This window comes from Petromyzon marinus, chromosome 53 (genome assembly GCF_048934315.1).
Source record: "Petromyzon marinus isolate PM22_M1 ecotype Great Lakes invasive population chromosome 53, UKy_Petmar_22M1.pri1.0, whole genome shotgun sequence".
Classification (NCBI taxonomy): domain Eukaryota; kingdom Metazoa; phylum Chordata; class Hyperoartia; order Petromyzontiformes; family Petromyzontidae; genus Petromyzon; species Petromyzon marinus.
Genome location: NC_133719.1, coordinates 10,811,173 through 10,837,694, shown reverse-complemented (window position 1 = coordinate 10,837,694; position 26,522 = coordinate 10,811,173). Strand labels below are relative to the sequence as shown.

At 53.2% G+C, this 26,522-nt stretch overlaps 1 protein-coding gene across 3 annotated transcripts; it reads right to left on the bottom strand.

The window, feature by feature from the left end:
- Positions 1-281: 281 nt before the first annotated feature.
- On the bottom strand, positions 282-26,502 carry LOC116953910 (uncharacterized). Of its 3 annotated transcripts, none has more exons than XM_032974212.2 (7): positions 25,250-26,502; positions 9,168-9,366; positions 8,402-8,614; positions 6,716-6,873; positions 5,850-6,020; positions 3,036-3,337; positions 282-2,197 (listed from the first exon to the last, which is right to left on the bottom strand). In XM_032974212.2, the coding sequence occupies exons 2-7, from the start codon at positions 9,258-9,260 to the stop codon at positions 1,716-1,718; spliced, it is 1,419 nt and encodes a 472-aa protein (XP_032830103.1). In that variant the 5' UTR covers positions 9,261-9,366; positions 25,250-26,502; the 3' UTR covers positions 282-1,715. The 3 variants fall into 3 exon arrangements, with proteins under 3 accessions (XP_032830103.1, XP_032830104.1, XP_075908132.1); XM_032974213.2 differs by lacking the exon at positions 25,250-26,502 and adding an exon at positions 11,010-11,147; XM_076052017.1 differs by lacking the exon at positions 25,250-26,502 and adding an exon at positions 11,025-11,116.
- Positions 26,503-26,522: the final 20 nt, after the last annotated feature.

Here is a 26,522-nt window from a genome sequence, read left to right as displayed (position 1 = left end):
GGTTTACTCTCCAACACACACCCGATTAGTGCTGAACTTGTAACGAATTGGCACGTGCTCTGTTTACGTGACACAACCTTTACTAATTGTGTGCGTCGGTTGGTGGTGGGTTTAACGACATTATTATATATTTACGCGATCTCAACAAAAAAACATTTATTATGGAGCTGTAATTCCGTTTTCTGTTAGTTGAGTGTTGACCCTGGAACAATTAACAGCACCGAGCCCCCGTATATATGAATTTTATTTGTAATGGGTTCAACTGAGTCGCAGACGTAGACTTTGGAGGCAACACATTTATTCAGTTCCAACACACGGGGAAACTTCCCCTTAACAGAATAACAACCTAAGGTGGTGACCACCCGGCTAACTACACTAGTTACTACACTAGTTACTACACCAGTTACTACACTAGTTACCAAGTAACTGTTACTACGGACCCGGGACCAACAGCATCTGCCCGGGTCCACGTGCTGGAAGACTCGTTGAACGGAGATCGTAGACGAAGGGGTTCTTTCCCGGGATGAACAACCCTGGTCCCTCTTGGGACCCGCCTTCTATTCTCTGTGGCTCCGCCCTTGGCCACGCCCACCTTCAGAATCCTTAGCAAGGATCTGGGTCCCAATCACGTGACCACCCCTAGCCCCCTCTTGGGGCCCCTCTGTCAACTTAGCCGGTCACGTGTCCTCCCTGGTCAACTAGAGTGCCATGGCCTCACACAAACTTACCCTTTGGTCGGCACCCACACGCCCTGTCCTGTAGGGCCGGCACTGCACTTGTAGCCTGGTGCCACCCAGCGCTATTATCCAGCGCACACCGTGCCCCTCTCGGGCCGGAACTACACCCACAGCATGGTGACATCCAGCGATGTCGCCACATCATTCACTACTCAACTTGTTTACTCTATTCGTTGTTGCACGGCTACAATTTACTTTGCTCGGTCGGTGTTAGCCGCCGAGCTCGTTACGGGGTTCTGTTTTCATTCCTGTTGCTTCGTGCTCCCCCGGTACCGTTCCCGTTCCGTCGTAATGTGCACCGCTGCACGACGTTACCGAGGGCGATATTAGAACGTAAAATTAAGATTGATTGATTTGTATAACGTTTTCAATGGAACCACCATGAACAAATCATTATTCCGCATCCCATGATGTTCCTGGCCAACTAGCTAAACTCGATCTATACCCTTGTAAAGTTCACATTTTCATATTCATTAGCATTCGTAGATGCTTTTTATTGACCATACTTCACGTATTCTGCTGTACTGTAAAGATTACCGTACTCGTGAATGAAACACAAATATATCCAGTTCATGAATCCATTGGTGATGATGTTACATCCATTCGTGATGATGTTACATCCATTGGTGACGATGTTACATCCATTCGTGACGATGTTATATCCAATCATGTAACACAATGCTCAAACATCGAAAGTATGCCGTAATCTGGAAGACATGCCAAATAACTGACTTTCAGAAAAAAATCACACTTCACGAAGACACGTCATCTTGCGTGGAGGAGAAACAATAACAGTATTACAATAATGCAAACTGTTTGCCAGGACAGTCGAAGTCCACATTTCTCAGAAGGGTTCCCGGTCTCCTCCTCTTCATGGCATCTCCACCTCCTCCTCGAGGCACCTCCTTCCCCTCCTCCTTCCTCTCTCCTCCTGCTCCTCCCTCTCCTCCTTCTCCACCTCCTGTCGCCCGCTCCTCCTCACGGCAGCTGCTCCTCAAACAGCACGGAGCACAACGTGGCGAGCACCGCCGGGGCCCCGTTTCCCTCCTCACGCGGGCCTTCGCCCCTCTCCTCCTCTCCCTCCTCCGTCCTCCGCTCCATCTCGTCGGCCGTCCTCGGTGGCACGGCCATCGCCGTGGGCCCCGTGGGTCCCGCGAGGAACGGTGCCGCCGTGGCGCCGACTCTTCCCGGCGCGGCCGCCACGGTCGGGCCCACGCGTCCGCCTGCACGGCCTCCCGCCTCCTCCTGATACGCCCCTCGGCGACGGTCGCTCGTCCCGCTAACGTGGAGCTGCGATGCGGGGACGCACGCGGGCCCCAGGAAGGGGCCCGGGTTCGAGACCAGGGGAACGGCACGGCCGGGAGAGAGGCCCAGCAGAGGGGGCGGGAGGACGGCGATGGAGGCCGTGGGCGAGAGCGTGGGCCCAGGACCATGCATTGCGGTTGCGAAGGCAGCGTCGCCTAAACACACGCAGACGGAACATGCACGGAGACACGGAGACTTTTGCATTTAAAATTAAACCACAATTTTGCGTCGTGTTGTCACTGCGCTCAATGGCACGTTTCCTGTAGGCAGTGTTTGTTGTGCGCGCTGGACCGTCGACTGTGCAGTTTGTTTCGTGTTGTCTCTCGCCACTTTGTGGCCCTGCGAGAAGAACGTGGAGTTTCCATCAACGGCTCAGATCCACCACAGAGACGAACACTGGCCAATATGTTTGGCTTGAGCACGAAGGACACGATCCACTTTCAGCCGAGTTTGCGTGTGTCGAGATCTGGCCAAGAGAGAGCCGTCTCAGTCTCAGGCAAGAGAAAAGAGAGATGAAGGGAGACGGGACTAGAGAGAGAGAGATAGATGGAGAGACGCGGAGAGACGCGGAGGCTGGGAGCGACGTGGAGAGTGAGGCGTGGAAAAAAACGAGCCATCCATGATCAAGGTTTTTTGGGTTAGATCGCGTTAATATAGATACATCACTAACCCACCACCACTACCACCCGACACAGCCAATTAGTAAGCCTTGTCACTTGAACAAAAGGTGCCAATTAGCTTTTACTTCAGCACGTCGGTGTGATGGCGAGTAAACCCACAACAATTACAATTGAGTACGACGTTACGCTGGTGATTTACAATTAGCTTCATCAGGCGATTTGCCACACTTTATCATGGTTGGCTACGTAGGGTCCGAAAGAAGTTCAATATGCATAGATTAGCACGGTTTGCTACGTAGGGTGCGAAAGAAGTTCAACACACACACAAGGAGAAGGAGAGGCATGGGAAGAGGCACGGGGAGCAGCGACGTACCGGCGGCGACTCCGGCGCTCCCACGAGCGAGCGGCCAGCCGCCTTCGCCGCCGTCCTTCGCGGGACCCGGGGAGGGGGCCGCACGGGGGTCCCACGGGGGCGGCCGGGGGCCCGCGCCGCTCCACGACCACGACGCGGAGGGCGGCCGCGGGGAACCTTCCGGGGCGAGGGCTCCCGCGTGGCCGTGCCGCGGCCCGACGCGGCGGCGGCGGCCAGCTCCATCGCCGTCATCCTCGTGTCCGTCCTCTCCTTCTTCATCGTCGCCGTCATCGTCCCCGGCACTGCTGCCCCCAGTCGGCTCGCTGCAGAAGAGCGCCCATGGAGCGTGGCATTAATTGGCCGCTGAGTCTAAACTAAACATTTTTAAATTTATTTTACCAATGTTAAGGCCCCACTTAGCTACGTGGCTCTTGTTCAGGCGCGACCTGCCCGTCACGAGCGACAGCTCGACCAAGTGGCTTGTCACGTGCAAATCTGTAGCAGCCAAATACTCTAAACCAGTGGTTCTGAACCTTGACTGCAGCCCGATTCTCAGAAAGGGCATTTCGCGCCGCCAGGTGTTGCATGCACCCCAGGTTAAGAAGCACTGATCTAAGCGCATGCTTTGAAATGTGGAGGGAAAAACCGGGGGACCCGGAGAAAAATCCACACGACCATGGAGAGAGACACGCAAACTCCAAATCTACAGCAGCAGGCATCAGGGTCGGGATTGAACCCGCGACCTCCTGCATACCAGGCGAGGTAGTTAACATCTCGCAGCTGTAGCACCCCACGATGGTGAAGTCCACCCACGCATCATCAGCCTGATGTGATGGCCTCCTTCAATATCAACATTGCCAATAACATGACGATCATCATCTCCATTGTCACGTTCGTCGGTTCAATTTAACTCCACAACAACAGTCGAGAGTTAAACTCAGTCCACTTCCCCTGCACGCCCCCACCACGGCCAGCGCCCATCATCTTCCCTCTAAGAGAGCGATAAAATGATGACCACTTTGTGAGAAATTAACAGATGTTCTACGGGGTTTCTATGCGAGTCTATGGGGTCTCTGTGCGAGTTTATGGGGTCTCTACACCACTAGGGGTCTCTATGCGAGTCTATGGGGTGTCTATGGGAGTCTATGGGGTCTCTATGCGAGTCTATGGGATCTCTATGCGAGTCTATGGGGTGTCTATGCGAGTCTATGGGGTGTCTATGCGAGTCTATGGGGTGTCTATGCGAGTCTATGGGGTGTCTATGCGAGTCTATGGGGTGTCTATGCGAGTCTATGGGGTGTCTATGCAAGTCTATGGGGTCTCTATGCGAGTCTATAGGGTCTCTACACCACTAGAGGTCTCTATGCGAGTCTATGGGGTGTCTATGCGAGTCTATGGGGTCTCTATGCGAGTCTATGGGGTGTCTATGCGAGTCTATGGGGTGTCTATGCGAGTCTATGGGGTCTCTACACCACTGGCGATCTCCTCCTCTGCCTGCCCGTGCCTCTCGGCGCGTGCACCTGGCGAGCGAGGAATCTGGGCGGTGCCTCCCTCGGGGCGTGAAGCTGCCAGGTGTCGGCTCTCGAGACCACGGTCCACGTGGGATGGGGGGCAGCGGGGGGGGGGGTCTGGGGGGGAGGGGCGGGGCAGGGGGGGATGAGGAGGCTTGTCCATGCACTGGCGAGCAGGAGAGCTCAGTTCAGCACGGAGCCTTTCCTGACCACAGTTAGGAGAGCTCAGGTCTATGGGGTCTCTATGGGGGTCTCTATGGGGGTCTCTATGGGGGTCTCTATGGGGGTCTCTCTGGGGGTCTCTCTGGGGGTCTCTATGGGGGTCTCTATGGGGGTCTCTCTGGGGGTCTCTATGGGGGTCTCTATGGGGGTCTCTATGGAGGTCTCTATGGGGGTCTCTATGGGGGTCTCTATGAGAGTCTATGGGGTGTGTATGTCCATGGTGTGTGTATGTCTATGGTGTGTGTATGTCCATGGTGTGTGTATGTCTATGGTGTGTGTATGTCTACGGTGTGTGTATGTCTACGGTGTGTGTATGTCTATGGTGTGTGTATGTCTATGGTGTGTGTATGTCTATGGTGTGTGTATCTCTATGGTGTGTGTATGTCTATGGTGTGTGTATGTCTATGGTGTGTGTATGTCTATGGTGTGTGTATGTCAGTATTCTTCATTTACGGTAGTGTAGCGGTTAGCGCGCTGTGCTACAACCTGGTCGACCCGGTTCGATTCCCGCTCAAGGCCAACACCGGTGACGATTATTTGAACCGGTCCTGGGCCTCTCCTAGGTCGACTCAGCCTCAAATGAGTATCTGGTGCGGTGTGTAGACATAGCCACTCGGGAGACAAAGGCGGCCGGGCGCGGTGCTGGCCACCCACCCCCTCTTATACTGTGTCGGCCTTTATAGGTGCTCGCTAACAGAACTTGCCCCTACAGTCTGGTCAGGCTATACGGGGATCTTTGTCTTTTGCGTTCTTCACTCATTTTCAGGCGGGGGGGCCCAATTTTTAAGAGTTATGCCCCCTTAAATCGTCTCGCTGGAAAACTAATTTCTTTAGGACCGCTTTTCGTGTTTATTTTTCTGTCCTTCCCCCGCGCCTCCGATTCGCCGCGGCCGGCTACGTATGGCGCCAAAGAAGTTCAGCGAGCACCGCCGTCCTTTACCGCAAGGCCCCCCCCCCCCCCCCCGGTTTCAAACGCGCGGGCGGCGCACGCTCGCGCCGGCGAAAGTGCCCCCCACCTTCCGTGAATGAGCGACGAGCGGCGGGCTCTGTGCGAGTCCGGGGGTGGCCGCGGGAGGAGGCCACAGAGGGCCGCGCTACTCGCCTGCGCCGAGGCTGCCGCCGGTCCCCCGCTGGGCCTGGCGCTCGGTCGCGCTGCCGCCGGTTCTTGAACCAGTTGGCGACCTGCGTGGCGGTGAGGCCCGTGGCCAGCGCCAGCTGCAGCTTCTGCTCGGGGCTGGGGTAGCGCGCGCCGCCGTAGCTCTCCATCAGCGCCCTGCGCCGGCAAATGCAACGCCAAGAGAAGCGGTCCACGACAGACCCCGGCAGGGGCAGGCGCCCGCGTCGCTGTGTAAGGCGAGTGGCGCGAGCGGCGAGCACCGACGAGGGGCTGGGGGTGGCCAACATCGCGAGGCTTCACCGCGTTGTGGAGGCTTCGCCAAGCGGTGAAGCCTCGTGGTGTCGTGGTGATGCCTCGAGGTTCCACTGCGTTGTGGCTTGTATGTATGTTTCACTACTTTTCGCTAATCGGAGGTGCGGGGGGTGAAGGACAACAAACTCGACGCAAAAAGCAGTTCTAAAGAAAAGAGTTTGTTAATCTAGATGATGATGATTTAAAAGTGCATAGCACCCAGTGGCTTCCTGATATTGGAAGGAGGAGCGTTCCAGACGGCCGCGGGAGCAGGCGCATCTGAAAGCGCCGCGCGGCGATGCGGTGACGACCGGAGGAGTTGGCGTGATGACGGGCTCAGCAGCGAGGTGCTGTCATTTCATTTCGTGGCGAGCGCTCTGCGTGCTACGAGCGGTGGCGCCGCCGCCGCTTCAGAAGCTCCCGGCGCGTGGAGCCAAAACGTCGGACACCGTGCCGGTCAACGCGCGGTTCAAGTTTTTTTTTTTACTTTTTTTTTTACTTTGTAACTGGACCAGGCGACAAACCCTCGCGACCGCCCTTCCCGATTGCGAGCACGTCACCCGCGTGCGCGCTCCTTGAAGCAGTAGCTCGTGCGCTCGCCGTCCCAGATGGTGCGGGGCGGCGGGTGCCTCTTGCGCACGCGGTACTTGTCCACGGCGCCCAGCGCGCGGCCCCTCGCCCGCTCCGCCTCGAGGTAGCGCGCCCGGAACCACAGCGCCTGGCGGCGGCGGTGGCGGCGGCAGCAGCAGGGCACACGGAGCCGGGCGGTGGGCAGTGGGCGCGGGAGGGGTAGCGGGTAGGGGAGGAGAGCACACAAGGGGCGCCACGGTGGTGAGATGTTAACTACCTCGCCTGGTTTACAGGAGGTCGTGGGTTCCATCCCTGGACCCTGACGATGCCTGCTTGCTGCTGTATATTTGGAGTTTCCGTCTCTCTCTCTCTCTCTCCCCGTGGTCGCGTGGATTTTTCTCCGGGTCCTCCGGTTTCTCCCTCCACGTTTAGAATCGACATCATCACGCGTTCAGAGTGTGTGGCTGCTGCTATAAATTTCCACGTGATGATGCTAAGCCACTTCGTTGAGCTATCATTTGTGATAGCCAGGTCGCTTATGAAAAAGATCCACGTAGTACCTCAATGGGAACTTACCTGGTAAAATAAAGAGTTGTGGTAGTTCAACTTATTTCGCACCATATGTAGTCAACTGTGCTAATGGGAGGGACGCAAGCGACAAAGATTGCCCGTCGAGGGTGCAGGCGGTGCAATTGCACCGGGAGTGGTAGCCACGCCGAGATTCTCTCCGCTGCGACTCCGCATCGAGCTGTCGTTTTTTTTATGGAATCCGGAACAAACAAATTGTTGTTATTTTGGTTGCCAAGCCCCCGGGTCTAACGATACAAACTCACACGCGATGGGAAGTGCAAAGTCTAGGGAAGAGGTGACAGCGTGCACGAGTGAGTGACCTGCAGGTGAGAGGGCGAGCGAGTCACCCGCAGGTGAGAGAGAGCGAGTCACCTGGAGGTGAGCGATTGAGTCACCTGTAGGTGAGAGAGAGCGAGTCACCTGGAGGTGAGCGAGCGAGCGAGTCACCTGCAGGTGAGAGGGCGAGCGAGTCACCTGCAGGTGAGAGGGCGAGCGAGTCACCTGCAGGTGAGAGGGCGAGCGAGTCACCTGCAGGTGAGAGAGCGAGCGAGTCACCTGGAGGTGAGCGAGCGAGCGAGTCACCTGGAGGTGAGAGAGTGAGTCACCTGCAGGTGAGCGAGCGAGCAAGTCACCTGCAGGTGAGAGGGCGAGCGAGTCACCTGCAGGTGAGAGGGCGAGCGAGTGACCTGCAGGTGAGAGGGCCAGCGAGTCACCTGTAGGTGAGAGAGAGCGAGTCACCTACAGGTGAGAGGGCGAGCGAGTCACCTGCAGGTGAGAGGGCGAGTGACCTGCAGGTGAGCGAGCGAGGGAGTCACCTGCAGGTGAGAGGGCGAGCGAGTCACCTGCAGATGAGAGAGAGCGAGTGACCTGCAGGTGAGGGGGCGAGCGAGTCACCTGCAGGTGAGAGAGAGCGAGTCACCTGCAGGTGAGCGAGCGAGCGAGTCACCTGCAGGTGAGAGGGCGAGCGAGTCACCTGCAGGTGAGAGAGAGCGAGTCACCTGCAGGTGAGCGAGCGAGCGAGTGACCTGCAGGTGAGGGGGCGAGCGAGTCACCTGCAGGTGAGAGAGAGAGCGAGTCACCTGCAGGTGAGCGAGCGAGCGAGTCACCTGCAGCGCCGCGTGGTGGCGCGCCTCGAAGGCGTGGCCCTCCAAGACGTCGTACAGCTCCCGGTAGCTGCCCGAGTGGAAGGCGACGTGGGCGCGGGCCCTCAGCACGGCCTCGTCGCGGGACGCGGCCGCAGGCCCCGGCAGGGCCCAGAGGAAGCGGGCGAGGCGCGCCACGTCGCCTCCCTGCTGCAGCGCCTCGCACACACACGCCACCTGGCCCAGGGAGGACGCCCCACGGGCCAACGCGTTCCTCTGCACCTACGAGGCTGATGGCTCTTTGCTGTTGTTGTTGTGCTGTTGTTGTGCTGTTGTTGTGCTGTTGTTGTTGTTGTGTATTGATGGATGTATCGTCGTGCCGTGCTGTGGGACCCCACGTCTAAACATCATGGGCTCTCTTGTAAATATCTGGTAGTTCATGAGTAATTAACTACCGGTAGTACATCAGTAATTAATTACTGGTAGTTCATCAGTAATTAATGACTGGTAGTTCATGAGTAATTAACTACCGGTCATACACCAGTAATTAATTACTGGTAGTTCACCAGTAATTAACTACCGGTAGTTCATCAGTAATTAATTATTGGTAGTTCAGTAATTAATGAAGTAATTTCTGCTAAACTCCCACCCGCTCCCTCGTGATGTTTTGCGTCAGGGCCACGTGGACCGTGGCTCTGGGGCGACTACCGGGACACTCGCTCCACATCCACGCCAGCGAACCCCCCACCAGCAGCCCCCCACCAACCCCCCACCGCCACCGCCCCCTCACCTGCTCATCAGAGAAGCCGGTCATGAGGCCTCCTTCCGGGACGCCAGCCGCTCCGCTCCCCGCTGCCCCTTGGGGTCCTGGGACAGAGGCCATGGCCCCAGTGTCCTCCTCCTCCTCTCCCCCACCTCGTTGTGCCCCTGCCGAGCGTGACGACCCCTGGGTCTCACGGTGACTCGCGCGTACGAGAGACGTGGGAGCGCTGGACAAGACACAGACAAAGGTCCCCCGGATAGTCTTAACGGACTTTTTGGGGCAAGTGCTGTTCGCGAGCAGCACCTGCCCGATGAAGGCCGGCACGCCACACGAGCGGGGTGGGTGGCCAGCGCCACGCCTAGTGGCGATGTTTGCTACGCACCGCACCAGGTATTCATTTGAGGCTGAGTCGACCTAGGGGGGTTCAGATAATCGCCGCTTGTGTTTGCCGTCGAACCTGGGTCGCTGTGTTCGTAGCGCAGTGCGCTGACCACTGCGCCACCGCTCCCCACTCACGTGCACACCTACACACGTGGGCACCCATAGGTATACTGTGCACGTGCGACACACACACGCGTGTGTGTGTCACACACACACGTGATGCACACATGCGTCACTCGGACGCGTGCACGTTACGCCCTAAATACACGCGTGCTAACACATGTTAACGCACAGACAAAGTTGCCCCGTAAAGCCTGTGCCAGACTGTTGGGGCAAGTGCCGTTCGTGCACACAGATGAAGGCCGGCGAGGCACCACGTGTGGCTAGCACCACGCCCGGCCGCCTTTGTCTCCCCGGTGTTGATGTTTTGGACGCACCGCATCAGACACCCATTTAAGGCTGAGTCGAGCTAGGGGAGGCCCAGGACTGGGACCGGTTCAGATATTCACCACTGATGTTGGCCGTGATCGAACTCGGGTCGCCGGGTGTTGAGCGCAGTGCGCTAACCACTGCACCACCGCTCGACACACACACACGTGCAAGTTCACAAGTACAGCAACAATGGGAACTCACGAGTAGCAGCCATAGCCCAAACAACAGCAGTAACAACAGCAGTAGCAGTAACATCAGTAGTAGCAGTAACAACAGCAGTAGCAGTAACATCAGTAGTAGCAGTAACAACAGCAGTTACAACAGCAGTAGCAGTAACATCAGCAGTAACAACAGCAGTAGGAGTAACAGCAGTAGCAGCAGTAACAACAGCAGTAATAGCAGCAGTAACAACAGCAGTAGCAGTAACATCAGTAGTAGCAGTAACAACAGCAGTTACAACAGCAGTACCAGTAACATCAGCAGTAACAACAGCAGTAGCAGTAACAGCAGTAGCAGCAGTAACAACAGCAGTTACAACAGTAGTAGCAGTAACATCAGCAGTAACAGCAGTAGCAGTAACAGCAGTAATAGCATCAGTAACAACAGCAGTTACAACAGTAGTAGCAGTAACATCAGCAGTAACAACAGCAGTAGCAGTAACAGCAGTAATAGCATCAGTAACAACAGCAGTAGCAGCCATCGCCCAAACAACAGCAGTAGCAGCAGTAACAACAGCAGTTACAACAGCAGTTACAGCAGTAACAACAGCAGTAGCAGTAACATCAGTAGTAGCAGTTACAACAGCAGTAGTGGCAGTAATAGCATCAGTAACAACAGCAGTAGCAGTAACATCAGTAGTAGCAGTAACAGCAGTAGTAGCAGTAATAGCATCAGTAACAACAGCAGTAGCAATTACAACAGCAGTAGAGGCAGTAATAGCATCAGAAACAACAGCAATACCAGTAATATCAGTAGTAGCAATAATAGCATCAGTAAAAACAGCAGTAGCAGTAACATCCGTAGCTGCAGGAACAGCATCAGTTACAACATCAGTACCTGCAGCAGCAGTACCTGCAGCAGCAGTACTGTCGTCACTATCTGTGTGTGTGTACCGGAGTGAGTGTGTGGGTCTGTGTGTGTGTGCTGAGTGAGTCTGTGTGTGTGCTGAGTGAGTCTGTGTGTGTGTGCTGAGTGAGTCTGTGTGTGTGTGTGCTGGAGTGAGTCTCTGTGTGTGTGTGTTGGGTGAGTCTGCCTGTGTGTGTTTGCTGGAGTGAGTCTGTGTGTGTGTGTGCTGAGTGAGTCTGTGTGTGTGTGTGTGCTGAGTGAGTCTGTGTGTGCTGGAGTGAGTCTGTGTGTGTGTGTGTGCTGGAGTGAGTCTGTGTGTGTGTGTGCTGGATGAGTCTGTGTGTGTGTGTTAGGTGAGTCTGTGTGTGTGTGTGTGCTGAGTGAGTCTGTGTGTGTGTGTGCTGAGTGAGTCTGTGTGTGTGTGCTGGAGTGAGTCTGTGTGTGTGTGTTGGGTGAGTCTGTCTGTGTGTGTGTGCTGGAGTGAGTCTGTGTGTGTGTGTGTGTTGGGTGAGTCTGTGTGTGTGTGTGCTGAGTGAGTCTGTGTGTGTGTGCTGGAGTGAGTCTGTGTGTGTGTGTGTGCTGGAGTGAGTCTGTGTGTGTGTGTGCTGAGTGAGTCTGTGTGTGTGTGTGCTAGGTGAGTCTGTGTGTGTGCTGAGTGAGTCTGTGTGTGTGTGCTGAGTGAGTCTGTGTGTGTGTGTGCTGGAGTGAGTCTGTGTGTGTGTGTGTGCTGGAGTGAGTCTGTGTGTGTGTGTGCTGGATGAGTCTGTGTGTGTGTGCTGAGTGAGTCTGTGTGTGTGTGTGCTGAGTGAGTCTGTGTGTGCTGAGTGAGTCTGTGTGTGTGTGCTGAGTGAGTCTGTGTGTGTGTGTGCTGAGTGAGTCTGTCTGTGTGTGTGTGCTGAGTGAGTCTGTGTGTGTGTGTGTGTGCTGAGTGAGTCTGTGTGTGTGCTGAGTGAGTGTGTGTGCTGAGTGAGTGTGTGTGCTGAGTGAGTCTGTGTGTGTGTGTGCTGAGTGAGTCTGTGTGTGTGTGTGTGCCGAGTGAGTCTGTATGTGTGTGTGCTGAGTGAGTCTGTCTGTGTGTGTGTGTGCTAGGTGAGTCTGTGTGTGTGTGCTAGGTGAGTCTGTCTGTGTGTGTGTGTGCTAGGTGAGTCTGTGTGTGTGCTAGGTGAGTCTGTGTGCTGTGTGTGTGTGCTGAGTGAGTCTGTGTGTGTGATAGGTGAGTCTGTGGGTCTGCGTGTGTTCTCCGCACTGAACGCTGTGGGTGAAGGGGCGGTGGAGACACGAGTGGCTGGGAGCGTGTCGAGAGGGGATTGTTTGTATGTGGGCGTGAGTCATGGGGGGTGTGAGTGACACTTGAACCGGTCCAGGGGGCCTCCCCTAGGTCGACTCAGAGGGGGTGGATGGCCAGCACCACGCCCGAACGCCTTTGTCTCCCCAGTGGCGATGTTTACTACACACCGCTACGCCAGGTACTCATTTGAGGCTGAGTCGACCTAGGGGAGGTCCAGGACCGGTTCAGATAATCGCCACCGGTGTTGGCCATGAGCGGGAATCGACCTCGGGTCACCGGGTTCATAGCGCAGCGTAGCGCTAACCACGACACTACCGCACACACACACGCACACGTGTACATACACACATACACGTGTACACACACACATACACGTGTACACACACACAAACACGTGTACACACACATACACGTGTACACACACACATACACGTGTACACACACACATACACGTGTCAGGTCGAGATTCGAGCGGAGCTGCAATAATTATAATTAGTGATAGTTATAATTAGTGATAATTATAATTAGTGATAAATAGCATAATTAGTGATAGTTATAATTAGTTATCATTATAATTAGTGATAATTATAAATAGTGATAGTTATAATTAGTGAAATTATAATTAGTGATAATCATGAGTGATCATTATCATAATGAGTGATCATTATCATAATGAGTGATACTCATAATTAGTGAAATTATAATTAGTTATAATCATAATGAGTGATCATTATCATAATGAGTATAATCATAATTAGTTATAATTATCATAATGAGTGATCATTATCATAATTAGTGATAATTATAATTGGTGATAATCATAATGAGTGATAATTATAATTAGTGATAATCATAATTAGTGATAATAATCACCGATTCACTGCTCGCTCACCGGCCATCAGTCCGCCAGCTTGTCACTCTACTATCGCTACGACTACTGCCCTCATTACTGTTCCTAAGAACTTGCTGACCTATTCACGCCAGCTATGTATATATAGGTGTGTGTATATATATGTGTGTGTGTATATATAGGTGTGTCCGGCAAAACAACCCCCTACCTCCTCGCGGTGCCGGACGGGCAACTCTGTCGTGGACAGTGCTGTGGGGGGAGGTCCAATTGTGATTGGCTTCTCCCCTCACGGCATCTGTGTCCACCACAGGGGCTAAACGGGGGCTCTGGACGGGTGCGAGGGGCTGGTAACTCCTCTACCTTCAATTAATTACCACTAAACCGCGAATTAAGTATATAACTAATAAGCTTGTGCCGGAGGCCCCGGGGGGCCAGGCGTCTATGACGTCTCCTGGTCAAACCCCAATTGGCGGAGCCAGGAGATTGAATATCTACCCTCGGGGCTCCTCCAGAAACAACGAAAAACCACTACGGGTGGCCACGTGGAATGTTCGAACGCTCACTGCGGAGGAGAGGCTGCCACTCCTCTGTCGGGAGCTGGACCGGTACCGCCTGGATCTATGTGGCATTCAGGAGGTCCGGTGGACCGGCTCTGGCTCCTGCCACCATGAGGGGTGAACAGTCCTCTACTCGGGGCAGCAGACTGCCAAACAACAGGGTGTGGCTCTTCTTTTGAACAAAAGAATGAAGGGGGCGTGGGAGCGTGGCGGTGAGGTGTGGGAAGCTGTAAGCCCCAGGCTACTTTGGGCTCGCCTTCCCATCAACCAGAGGCGAGGAATGGTGGTCGTGGTTACTTATGCCCCACCGAAGATGAACATCCGTGAAGGGATGCAGGCAAAGCCGATAAGTCAGATGCCTTCTATGACCTCCTGTCACAGGTGCTGGCTAAAGTGGCCCCTCGGGATAGAGTCATTATGTTGGGTGACTTCAATGCCTGAGTTGGTCATGATACTGGCACCTGGTCTGGAGTGATTGGAGGGCATGGGCCAGATCAGCTCAATAACAACAGTAGGAGGCTGCTAGATTTTTGTGCAGCCCATGGGTTTGTAATTACCAACACGCTGTTCCGGCATCAGAGCATCCACACAACATCATGGATGCATGCCGGGTCCAAGCAAGAACATCTGCTGGACTACATAGTGACGGACCAGTGGAGGATGCGAGCCCATGTTCTTGACACCAGGACCTACCGTGGAGCTGATCTGCCCTCTGACCATCGACAAGTCATCTGTAAGATGCGCCTGTCATTCTTCCACTCCGGTGGTGGGTGTACACCCAGGACCCCATTCCAACCTAAAGTGGCCTGGTCTCAGTTATCTGATGAAAGTTGCAAGCGAGAATTTCATCATCGCTTGCGGCTGGGATTGGCATCGTCCCCGACTCCTCCTGATGTCGAGGGTAAATGGGTCGAGCTTTAGGACTGTGACTCATGCAGCTGCAATGGCTGCTTTGGGTACGCGGTCCAGGCCTCCCCAAAGAACCTGGCTGACAGAGGAGGTGTTCAGGATGGTTGAGAAAAAGCGACAGGCCCACTGTCATCGGCTACAGAATCCCACGTCAGAGAATGAGGAGGCTTACCGCAGCCTTCGCTCGGAGGTTCGGAGAGCCGTGAGGCGCTGCAAGGATGGGTGGTGGTCGCGGGTTGCTGAGGAGATGGAGTCTGCCTCAGTGGCCCGTGATCACAAATCTCTATTTAACTCCATCAAAAAAGTAATCTGCAGCGCCACACCTATTACCGTCATTAGGGGAAAAAACGGTGATCCAATCTCCGACCCCCAGGAACAGGTTTACAGATTTGCTGAGCATTTCTGTGAGGTCCTGGGGGAGGGAAAATCCCTCAGCCAGGAAAACATTGTGGTACAAAGTGAGGATGACCCTGCTGAGGCTGCGGTGCCTCAAATATTGGAAGAAGTCACCCCCTGTGAGTGGCTGGCTGAGGTGCCATCTGTTGAGGAAGTACTGAAGGCGATCCGGAGTCTGAGACCAGGAAAGGCAGCGGGCAGAGATGATCTCCCAAGCGAAATGCTGAGGGAGGGTGGCGTTTGTGCACAGACTGCCCTATTTGACATCATAACAACGGTCTGGGCCGCTGGACGGGTTCCGCAGGATTGGAAGGATGCCCTGGTGGTCCCCCTCTTTAAGAAGGGGGACCGCACAGACTGTAACAACTACAGGGGCATCTCACTCCTCAGTGTGCCGGGAAAGGTCCTGGCAAGGATTATTCAGCATTGCCTTGCCAGGCACGCTGAGGAGAGGCTTGCAGAGCCCCAATGCGGTTTCAGGAAAGGGCGGTCCTGCACAGATGCCATATTTTTCTGTCCGTCTGCTACAGCAGAGGTGTAGAGAATTCCAACAAGACCTACATCTCTGCTTTATTGACCTGGCCAAGGCCTATGATACCATCAGTAGGCCTGGGCTCTGGGTCGTTCTTCGTGCTTTTGGAGTACCTGACCCTCTGCTCACGATCATTAAGGACCTTCATGATGGTGAGCGGGCCCGGGTAAAACTACGTGGCCGGGAGTCAGAGCCATTCCCTCTACACCTTGGGGTGCGACAGGGATGTCCTCTGGCTCCCACATTATTTAACATCTATTTTGACCACGTAGTTCGTGAAGCCTTCAATAGCTGTACCGGGGGAATCTCCATATGGTACAGATATAATGGGAGGCTGATCGATGCCCGGGTGCGTTCCCTATTGCTCAACCACGTTATGTATGCTGATGATTTGGTAATAGCTGCTCAGTCAGAGGAGGAGTTGGAGACACTGCTGCTGAGACTGGAGCGTGCCACTAAGAGGTGGGGCCTTACCATCAGCCCCACCAAAACTAAGCACCTGCCTGGGTATTTTGTACCATCGGACACTCCACCCCCACAACTCCCAATCGGTGATGGGGCAGTTGTGGAGAGAGTGGAGAGTTTCCCATACCTGGGTAGTGTGCTTATGACTGGCTCCAGTTTAACAGCAGAGGTCTCACTCCGAATCAGTCGAGCGGCAATATCTTTTCATCGGTTGCGTAACGCTGTGTGGAAGCTACCTGGTCTGTCGCTCCGCACTAAGCTTCAGGTCTTCTCGGCCACGGTCATTCCCTCCCTTCTCTACGCTTGCGAAACGTGGACCCCCCTAATGGAACATCTTCGCCGGTTAGAAACATTTAGGCTGGCCTGCCTACGATCCATCCTGGGTTTAACCAGACTGGATTGTGTGAGGAGCTCACAAATACTTGAAAGATCTGGGCAAGGTCCCATCGGTGAGCTCCTCCGGCGGGCAAGGCTGCGATGGCTGGGTCATGTAGCCCGCATGCCCAGCCAACGCATGCCGAAACAGCTTTTGTTCGACCGGATTGAGGGGGCTAAGCGGGCGCGGCACGGGCTAGAGAAGAGATGGAGTGATGTGGTACAGGAGGACGTGGAGCTGAGTGGACTTGCCGATGACTGGTACCAGCGGTGTCAAGATCGACCTCTCTGGAGGAGGCTCGTGAAGGATGCTACTGGGCAGTTGGAGGTAGTCGCCCTCCAACAACAACGGAGGGCGGAGGAGCGACGCTCACAACAACGAGCGGAGCGCCGGGTGGCTAAAGCACAGCAGGTTGGCACAGTAGGGGGCAAGGTGGTGCATCAGCCAGTCATCTCAGTCAGTCGACCCGTGGCACCTGGGTCTGCCCCGTGACCTCCTGCCAGCGGGCGTTCGACACTTCAAGTGGCCTCAGGGTGCACATAGCCTGGCACAAGCGTCGTGGTGACGTCACCGCCACTTTAGTGGCGAATGGCGGTTGTTGTTGTATATGTGTGTATAGGTGTGTCTGTATAGGGGTCTGTATAGGTGTGTCTGTATAGGTGTGTGTCTGTATAGGTGTGTATCTGTATAGGTGTGTTTGTGTCGGTGTCTGTATAGGTGTGTGTCTGTATTTGTGTGTGTATAGGTGTGTCTGTATATGTGACTGTATAGATGTGTGTTTGTATCGGTGTCTGTATAGGTTTGTGTCTGTATAGGTGTGTGACTGTATAGATGTGTGTTTGTATCAGTGTCTGTATAGGTGTGTGTCTGTATATGTGTGTGTATAGGTGTGTGTCTGTTTTGGTTTGTGGGGAGCGGTGGCGTAGCGGTTAGCTCTACGCTGCGCTGAAAACCTGGCGACCCCGCCAACACCAGTGACGATTATCTGAACCGGTCCTGGGCCTTCCCCTAGGTTGACTCAGCCCCAAATGAGTACCTTGTGCGGTGTGTAAACATCGTCACTGGGGGAGACAAAGGCGGCCGGGCGTGGTGTTGTCCACTCACCCCCTCGTGTGCCGTGCCGGCCTTTATAGGTGCTCGCTAACAGCACTTGCCCCTACAGTCTGATGAGGCTATACGGGGTATCTTTGCCTTAATCTTTGTGTGTGTGTAGCCGGTGTGTGTCTGTGTAGGTGTCTGTGTAGGTGTACGTGTGTCTGTAATCGCGTCACGTGGGAGTTGAAACCCGTGTGACCGCATTCCCAGCTCCATGCGGGGGCAGCTCCGGACGGGACTCACAAACACACTTACACAGATAAAGATCCCCCATGTAGCCTGCCAAGACTGTTGGAACAAGAGCTGTTGGAACAAGAGCTGTTGGCGAGCGAGTTTGCTCGTGTTAAACCAGTGCTGCAGAGAAAGCTCACTCTCAAAGAGCCGTGTGGCTGATGAGCAGTGTCAGGACAAACGATAATACGTTTAATTCCTACGTGAAGAGAGATCTATGGGAAGAAGGCGTTTTCCTATTTTCCACTTATATACTTTATTTACCATTGTGGTATTGCCAGAACCACGCCCGGCCGCCTTTGTCTCCTCAGTGTCAATACGAAATTACGGTGACGTCACCACGGCGCCTGTGCCAGGCTAGGTGCACTGAGACCTCGTGAAGTGTCGAAGGCTCGCTGCTGACAGGAGGTCTCGGGACAGACCCTGCAGATGCCATGGGTCGGCTGACTGAGATGACTGGTAGATGCACCACCAGCTGTACCCCCTACTGTGCCAACTTTCTGTATTTTAGCCGCCCGGCGTTCCGCTCGTTGTTGTGAGCGGGGAGCACCGATGAACGACCGGCGTGGCAGGGCGAGGGGGTGGGGGTGGCCAATATCGCGAGGCTTCACCGCCTTGTGGAGGCTTCGCCATGCGGTGATGCCTCGTGGTGGTGTCGTGGTGCCTCGTGGTGCCTTGTGGTGGTGTCGTGATGCCTCGTGGTGTTGTGATAATGCCTCGTGGTGTCGTCGTGATGCCTCGTGGTGTCGTCGTGATGCCTCGTGGTGTCGTGATGCCTCGTGGTGTCGTGGTGATGCCTCGTGGTGTCGTGGTGATGCCTCGTGGTGTCGTGGTGATGCCTCGTGGTGGTGTCGTGATGCCTCGTGGTGTCGTGATGATGCCTCGTGGTGTCGTGGTGCCTCGTGGTTGTATGAATGTTTCACTTCTTTTTGCACCGTACGTAGCTAACCGCGCGAATCAGAAGTGCCGCGAAAGGACAACAAACTAAACACAAAAAGCAGTTATAAAGAAATGAGTTTGTCAATCTAGATGATGATGATGATGATTTAAAAGTGCAAGGCTCCCAGTGGCTTCCTAATGTAGACAGGAAGAGCGTTCCAGACGGCCGCAGAAGCAGCGCATCTGAAAGTGTCGACAGGAGGAGGAGGAGGAGCGATGTTTGGTATCGCTCGAACCTACTCGCGGGTTCTCGGTGTGCCCCTTCCGTAACCTTTCCCCTACATCCCTCTCTGGTCTATCACGTGACCTTCTGTCAGTCAGGGCTGCTGTGAGCTGCAGATCCCCTTCCCTGCCAGCAGCAAGCGCTATGCTGCTACGTGACCGATTCTATTCCACTACACTGGTAACGAATTGGCACGTCCTGTTTGCATGACAAACCTTACTGATTGGCTGCGTTGGGTGGTGGCAGGTTTAAAGCCATTTATATTTACGCGATCTAACCCAACAAAAAAACACACCTGTATTATGGAGCATTCAAACCGTATAAACGTACTCAGCCATGTGGCTTTGTATGAATTGGAATGGTGGCATAGTTCCAGATTTTGCAGCAGTCTCAACTCATTCTCAGAGTGAGCAGCAATCACTTGGTCATCAGCATTTCATAAGCACAGTTGACCAATTGGAAGCCATCAAATTAGAAGCCATCCATTTGGAAGCCATCCATTTCATAAACACCGTTGACCAATTGGAAGCCCTCCGTTGACCACACCCGGGCATCGATCTGCCTCACTATTGTATCTGTACCAGATGTTAATTCCTATTATGCAGCCATGGAAGAAGGTTCTTAAACTATACGTGGTCAAAATATATATTTTTTCAATAGTGTAGGGAGCCAGAAGACATTAGCGCTTCACCCCAAAGTGAACAGAAAATGGCTTTGACTTATGATTTAATGGTTGTGAGCGGATGGTCAGGGATCCTGGAAGCATGAAGAACAACTCAAAACCCTGGCCTCTTGATGGTATCATGGGGCTTTGACCGGGTCATTGTAAGCCCTGTTTAGATTCCCTTTAGCTGCTACACCAGACGGACAGAAACATTTGACGTCTGGACAGGACTGCCACCGTCCTGAATCGCGCCACGGTGGCTATGAGATGTTAACTACCTCGCAAGGTATATAGGAGATCGTGGGTTCGATCCTGACCCTGACGCCTGCTGCTGTATATTTGGAGTTTGCATGTTTTCCCTCTCTCCCCGTGGTCGCGTGGATTTTTCTCCGAGTCCTCCGGTGTTTCCATCCACATTTATATAATCACGCGTTTAAATTATTTGGCTGCCATAAATGTCCACGTGATAAGCCACGACTTCGTTGCGCTATCATTTGTGATGGCCAGGTCGCTTGTGAAAAAGAGCTACACGCCTCAGTGGGCCTGAACTGGTAAAATCAAATGTAAGCTTGGTTGTACAGTTTGGTTTTGAATCCATATTTGGGGCCCTTTAAAATTGTCCTCAAGGCGACGTTGAAGAATAATTATCCTCGCCAGGACTTTTACAGGCACGCCGAGGAGAGAGAGATGCCCGTGTCTCTAGAAATGTGGCGAGCGATGGCACAGTGGTTAGCGCGCTGCGCTAAGAACCCGGTGAGCCGAGTTCGATTCCCGCTCACGGCCAACACCGGTGACGATTATCTGAACCGGTCCTGGGCTTCCGCCCAGGTCGACTCAGCCTCAAATGAGTACCCTGGACTGCTGTGTGAACATCGTCACTGGGTAGAGACAAAGGCTGCCGGGCGTGGTGCTGGCCACCCACCCCCTCGTGTGCTGTGCTTAACCTTCATAGGTGCTGCTCGCTAACAGCACTTGCCCCAACAGCCTGTTACGGCCTTCGTCTTGTATGCATGTTGAACTTCTTTCGCACCGTACGTAAGCCAACCGTGCTCATTGGAGGTGCGGGGAAGGACAACAAACGATGCAACAGAATCAGTGAGCACGCCTCACTTTCGTGAGAGAGGCTGATCGCCAGGGCACCCTTCAAATCCTGTGGGAGCAGTCCTGTGGTCCAGGTAGTTGCTATGATGCAATACGTCACAGGGAACATGCGTTTAGATTTCGCTGCTCTATAAATGTCCACGCGGTGATGAGTCGCTCTTCGCTGAGCTATCATTCGTGGACAGGTCGCTTTTGAAAAAGTGATTTTAAAAAATGTACCTTTCTTGTATTTTGCACCACTGTCGTGTTTTTTTGCGTGACTGTTTCTTGTTGTCACGTTCTTACCCACGTGCCCCTACTTGTTCTCTCTTTATGCTAATGACTTGGGCACTGACCTGGATCATTCCAGTGTAAATCTTTTTGCAGATAACACGATACTGATTACTGCTGGCCGCTCTCCGGATGATGTCATTGCAAAGCTTCAGGGTGGTTTCAACAAACTACAACATCAGCTAGTTGCTCTTAAACTAGTCTTGAATGCCTCCAAAACCAAGGTGCTATGCTTCTCACCAGGACTAAAGCAGGAAGTTATTTTTCCCCAATTACATTCCTTAAATAATAATCACATAGAGCAAGTCAAGATCTATAAGTACCTTGGGGTCATCCTGGATTCAAAACTGAATTTTGAAGATCACATTGAATATATTGGTAAAAAAGACAAAAATAAAAATTGGTTTTCTGTATCGACACAAGCACTGCTTTCCCCCAATGTTCCGTTTGGAATTGATAAAAGCTACCATACTGCCTCTACTTGATTACTGTAACATCGTGTATAAATCAGCTCCAAGTACTGTACTGAAAAAGCTTGATTCCATCTATCACTCGGCCTTAAGATTTGCATTGAACTGCCCATATAGGACTCACCACTGTGATATCTACATTGGGTCAAACTTAACATCTCTTAATGTTCGACGGCTTGTGCACCAGATCTTATTTATTCACGATGTACTTACAAAAAAATCCGCAGACTACCTGCTGGATCTCCTCTCTGTTTCAAAGAACAAATTTGACCTCAGGTCTTCGCTCATTTACCAGCTTCACATTCCCTATTGCCGTACAAAACTGGAGGAAGGGCCTTTGCTATTGATGCCCCCAGGGTCTGGAATGCTATTGCCAATAAACTGCAACTTGAATCACTACCTATGAGATCTTCACTCAAAACTGCTCTAGAGGAGTTGTACACCCCTAGCTGCCACTGCTATTCAGTGGCCTAAAATAAAATAAAATGTTTCGCTCCGGATGACGCTGCAAAGTATTATTTGTATTTTGATTTAGTGTGCTGATCTTAAAGGTGCATTGAAAAATGTGATACTCCGACTGATGCTCCTGTTGTTGTGGAGTGACTCATGCAGCCAACTATGGCTCTAGGAGTCTAGGGTTTGGTGTTACATGCTATTTATGTAGTTTATTGTAAAAAATTCGGTCACAGTCCCTATGATCACTGTTACATTGCATTTATGGCTTTATTTTGGTGATTTTGAAACGATTTTTGGTTTGGCCATGTTTGTTTGCTGTAGTACGGAGTTAGACTAAGTTGTCTTGTGGTTGTTGTTGTTGGGATTTTTGCACACAGCGTTGGTGTACAGTGCTTTTTCAGGAATATTTTGTTTTTTGTTTGTTGCGGTTGCACCCGATTCAAGAGCCGAATGGCTCACAGGGCTATACCAACATAAATGAAACTGAAACTACCTGGACATCTGTGAACAAAAAGAGCTTAATACCTCATCGGATTCCTCCTGCAGCATAAATACCGATTCTGATTCTGCTCGGTCTCAAAGTCCGGATCGTGCTCCACGCGTGCGAGTGTGCACCCGGCTCAGCTATTCACGCCTCTACAAAAAGACAAAGATCCCCCGTATAGTCTTAACAGGCTGTTGGGGAAAGTGCTGTTAGCAAGCAGCACCTATGGTGGCCGGCACGGCACACGAGGGGGTGGGTGGCCAGCACCACGCCCGAGCCGCCTTTGTCTCCCCAGTGGCGATGTTTACTACACACCGCAACCAGGTACTCATTTGAGGCTGAGCCGACCTAGGGGGAGGCTCAGCACTTGTTCAGATAATCTTCACTGGGTGTTGGCCGTGAACAGGAATCGAACTCGGGTCACCGGGTTCGTAGCACAGCGCGCTGACCACTCCACCGCCGCTTATACAAACAACAAAGACAAAGATCCCCCGTGTAGCCTATACCAGACTGTAGTGGCAAGTGCTGTTAGCGAGCAGCAGCGCCTATGAACGGTACACAAACACCTGTCTCTACACACAGGCACGCGCTTGTGTGCACAATCACTGAAGACTCTTGCAAACACACTGCTACTATTATTAATTCAAAAACACATTCCTTCCTCAAACATCCGCCTTGAGACATCGACTGCCTTCCACGTTACAGGAGGGATAACGTGAGTTGAGTGCCATTGAGTGCAAGGCCATGGGTTCAATCCCGGGCTGAGAGTCGACTCAGCCAATTATTATTTATCAGTCATTGTTCATCATCTGTCATCATCACGATGCATCGACATCACCATCCATCATCATCGTCATGCGCATGATACATCCTATTTCAGAATCATCTGTAATTCAACAACAACGACAACATCCATATTGCTGTTAGCATAAGATTATAGGGTACAATAATGTAGGCTTGTTATGGATAGGCGTATCTTGTACAGTACTCTCGTGGTAGTGCCTTACGCCAATAATCCTTACTCCAAGACATCGTCAGGAGCTTTGCTTAAAATACCGAACTCAAGTCGCCGGCCGGGATTGTACCACTGCGCTACCGACACCAAAGATCCCCCGTGTAGCCACTAACGGACTGTCGGGGAAAGTGCTGTTAGGGAATAGCACGGTACACGAGGGGGTGGGTGGCCAGCGCCACGCCCGGCCGTCTTTGCCTCCCTAGCGGCGATGTTTACTACACACCGCACCAGGTACTCATTTGAGGCTGAGTCGACCTAGGGGAGGCCCAGGACCGGTTCAGATACTCGTCACTGGTGTTGGGCGTTGAGCGGGAATCGAACTCGGGTCGCTAGGTTCATAGCGCAGCGCGCGAACCACTACACTACCGCTCCACACTACCGCTCCCCACTATATACATACATACACCTACATACACACATACACACCTATATATACATATACACCTATATATACACACCTGGCGTAAATAGGTCAGCAAGTTAATAGGATCAGTAATCAGGGTAGTAGTAGCGATAGTACCACCACTCCACCACCGCTCCCACACCACCACCACCGCTCCCCACACCACTGCTCCCCACACCACCACCACTCCCCACACCACCACCGCTCCCCACACCACCACCACCACCGCTCCCACACCACCACCACAGCTCCCCACACCACCACCACCACCACCGCCGTCGTCATCACAGACACAGCGGGGGTCTTCCACCATGTGTCTCACACGTGTGGTGAGATAATGAAAATAAAATAAATAAATATCAGCAAAGCAGCGGGGGTTGGCGAGTTCCCACGCACTGCCGTGGGGCCTCTGTGGTCAGCGCAACCTTCTGACCCCGTGCCCCTTACTGGGAACATCTAAAGGGGGGAAAGAGCTTCACAGCTCATCGGATTTCTTCCAGATTCTGATAAAGAAAAAACGACCAAATATCCCTCTCCTCTCCTCCCCTCGTATAGACTTTAAGGGAGTGTTGGGACAAGTGGTGTTAGCGAGCAACACCACGCCCGGCCGCCTTCGTCTCCCCAGTGCTGACGCTTGTAAGTCTTGTCCACAACACTCAATTCTCTAAACTGACCTTCAGCCCCCTCGTTGTGGCCGTACACCCTGCAGGTTCTGTAAATCTCCCGGCTTGCCACACACGGATGAAATGCGCCAGCTTACAAATGTAAATTATGATGCACCACACCAGGCACTTATTTTAGGCTGAGTTGACCTATCGGAAGCCCAGAACCGGTTCATATATTCGCCACACTTGCTATTGGTCGTGAGCGGGAATCGAACTGGGATCAACCGGGTTCGTATGGCAGTGCGCTAATTACGACACTGCCGCTTCCCACTGCACACACACACACAAAGGCCTCATTGCTACTGCGCTTTAAAGCCATCCTAGATATTATCGAGTACGAACCGCCTGTTGCTCGCTATGTCCCGACGTTTCGCTCGACGTGCTGGGCGCTTCTTCACGCAACAATCGTACAGAAACGCTAAAATACGACAAGGTTATGGTAAACTGATGTGGCGTTAATCGTCCAAACGTGCTACAGGAACGTGTTCCCTCTGCAGTCATCACGTGTCCCATGCTTTTACCTGACGAGCATTCGTCAGCAGACGAACCACCATCTCATGCGGCTGCCGTCCAGGTGTTGTGGCTGTGGACCAGATTCTGATAAAAAAAAATTTAATCGGCAGACAAGACTGGTGTGTCTCAGCTGAGGTCTACGGACAATAGCCAGCCAGGTAGGTCTCTGGTCAGGGCAGGCTGCTCTGCGACATCGGGGCGATTGTTGCACCGTCAACTTCCCGAGTTCCAAACGCAACTTCGTCTCACCCGCAAGACACATCAGGACACCGAAAATAAAACAAAACCCAGACCGACAGACCCATTCCGCGGCGCCGCTCGGAGCTTACCCGTGTCATCATCAATTTTGAGAACGGGGGCTGTGGCGAGCGTCGAGATCCGAGACCACACCGTGAATCACGCCACAAACGCCGTCCTCACCACGCCACTGTGCGTGACCAACTCAATCAAATAAAACTAAAACCCTGTCCAGCGCCTGCCAAACACGCAGCTGTTTCTCGAGCATCTGTGCTCTCTCTCCCGTGCCAACACAACTCCCGACAGCCGCTCCCCTCCAACACGTCCCCCTCCACCCCACGCCCAGGCTCCGCTCACTCCCGTCAGCATTGTTGGGCAGAGGGAATGTGATTTTAGACCAGGTGGCCCAAGCTCGTTCTTATTCTTAACCTGGGGTGCACGCTGCACCCCTGGGGGTGCGAGATGCCCTTTCTGGGGGGTAGCGAGACACGGGACAGATTTTTTTTAGGTGAATAATCGAAAGCACAAATTAAGCACGGTCAACGCAAGTACAACCACTACTTTGTTTCATCAAACCGTATGTGTTTATTAACATTGTAATTTTTTAAAGGATTGAGAACCAAAGGGTGGAGGGGTGGGGGGCAAGGCTGCAGTAAATGTTAAGAACCACTGCCCTAGAGGCGTGGAGTGCCTTGTCTGATCCAGAGCCGTAGTGTTTAAAGACGCTCACGTTCTATCACGTTCCATCATCACCATCATCGGCCATTATCTATGCACTGCAGGACGAAGGGCTGCACGGCACCGTCTCCATCCCTCGCAGTTCTGCGCTGGCGACAGCATGTCGTTGTAGGCTGCTGTGGGGATACACGGGGGGCAACAGGGGATCCAGTGCGGAAACAAATCCATTGCCGTCAATTCTGCCCGCCTTCACAAATATCCATGCTGACCTGCGCGGTGAAGTATGTGCCAACAACCCGCGCGGCATCAACTAAACTATTTCATTTTACCAGGTAAGGCCCCACTGGGCGACGTAGCTGGCTATCACAAACGATCGCTCAACGAAGCGGGCTCGTGGCGTGGAAATTTAACAGCAGGCAAAAAATATACTCGACTCAACGCATGGCGTCGAGTCTAAACGTGGAGGGGAAAACCTGGGGGACCCGGAGAAAAATCCACGCGACAACGGGGAAATGGATCGTGCAAACTCCAATTATACATGAGGCGTCAGGATCGAATCCACGACCTCCTGTATACCAGGCAAGGTAGTTAACATCTCGCTACCGTGCCATGGGGAGGGCCCTTTCATCCAGCAGTGGACTGAAAGGACGTCTGTACATGCACCACGACGCCACTGTTGTCGCCTCA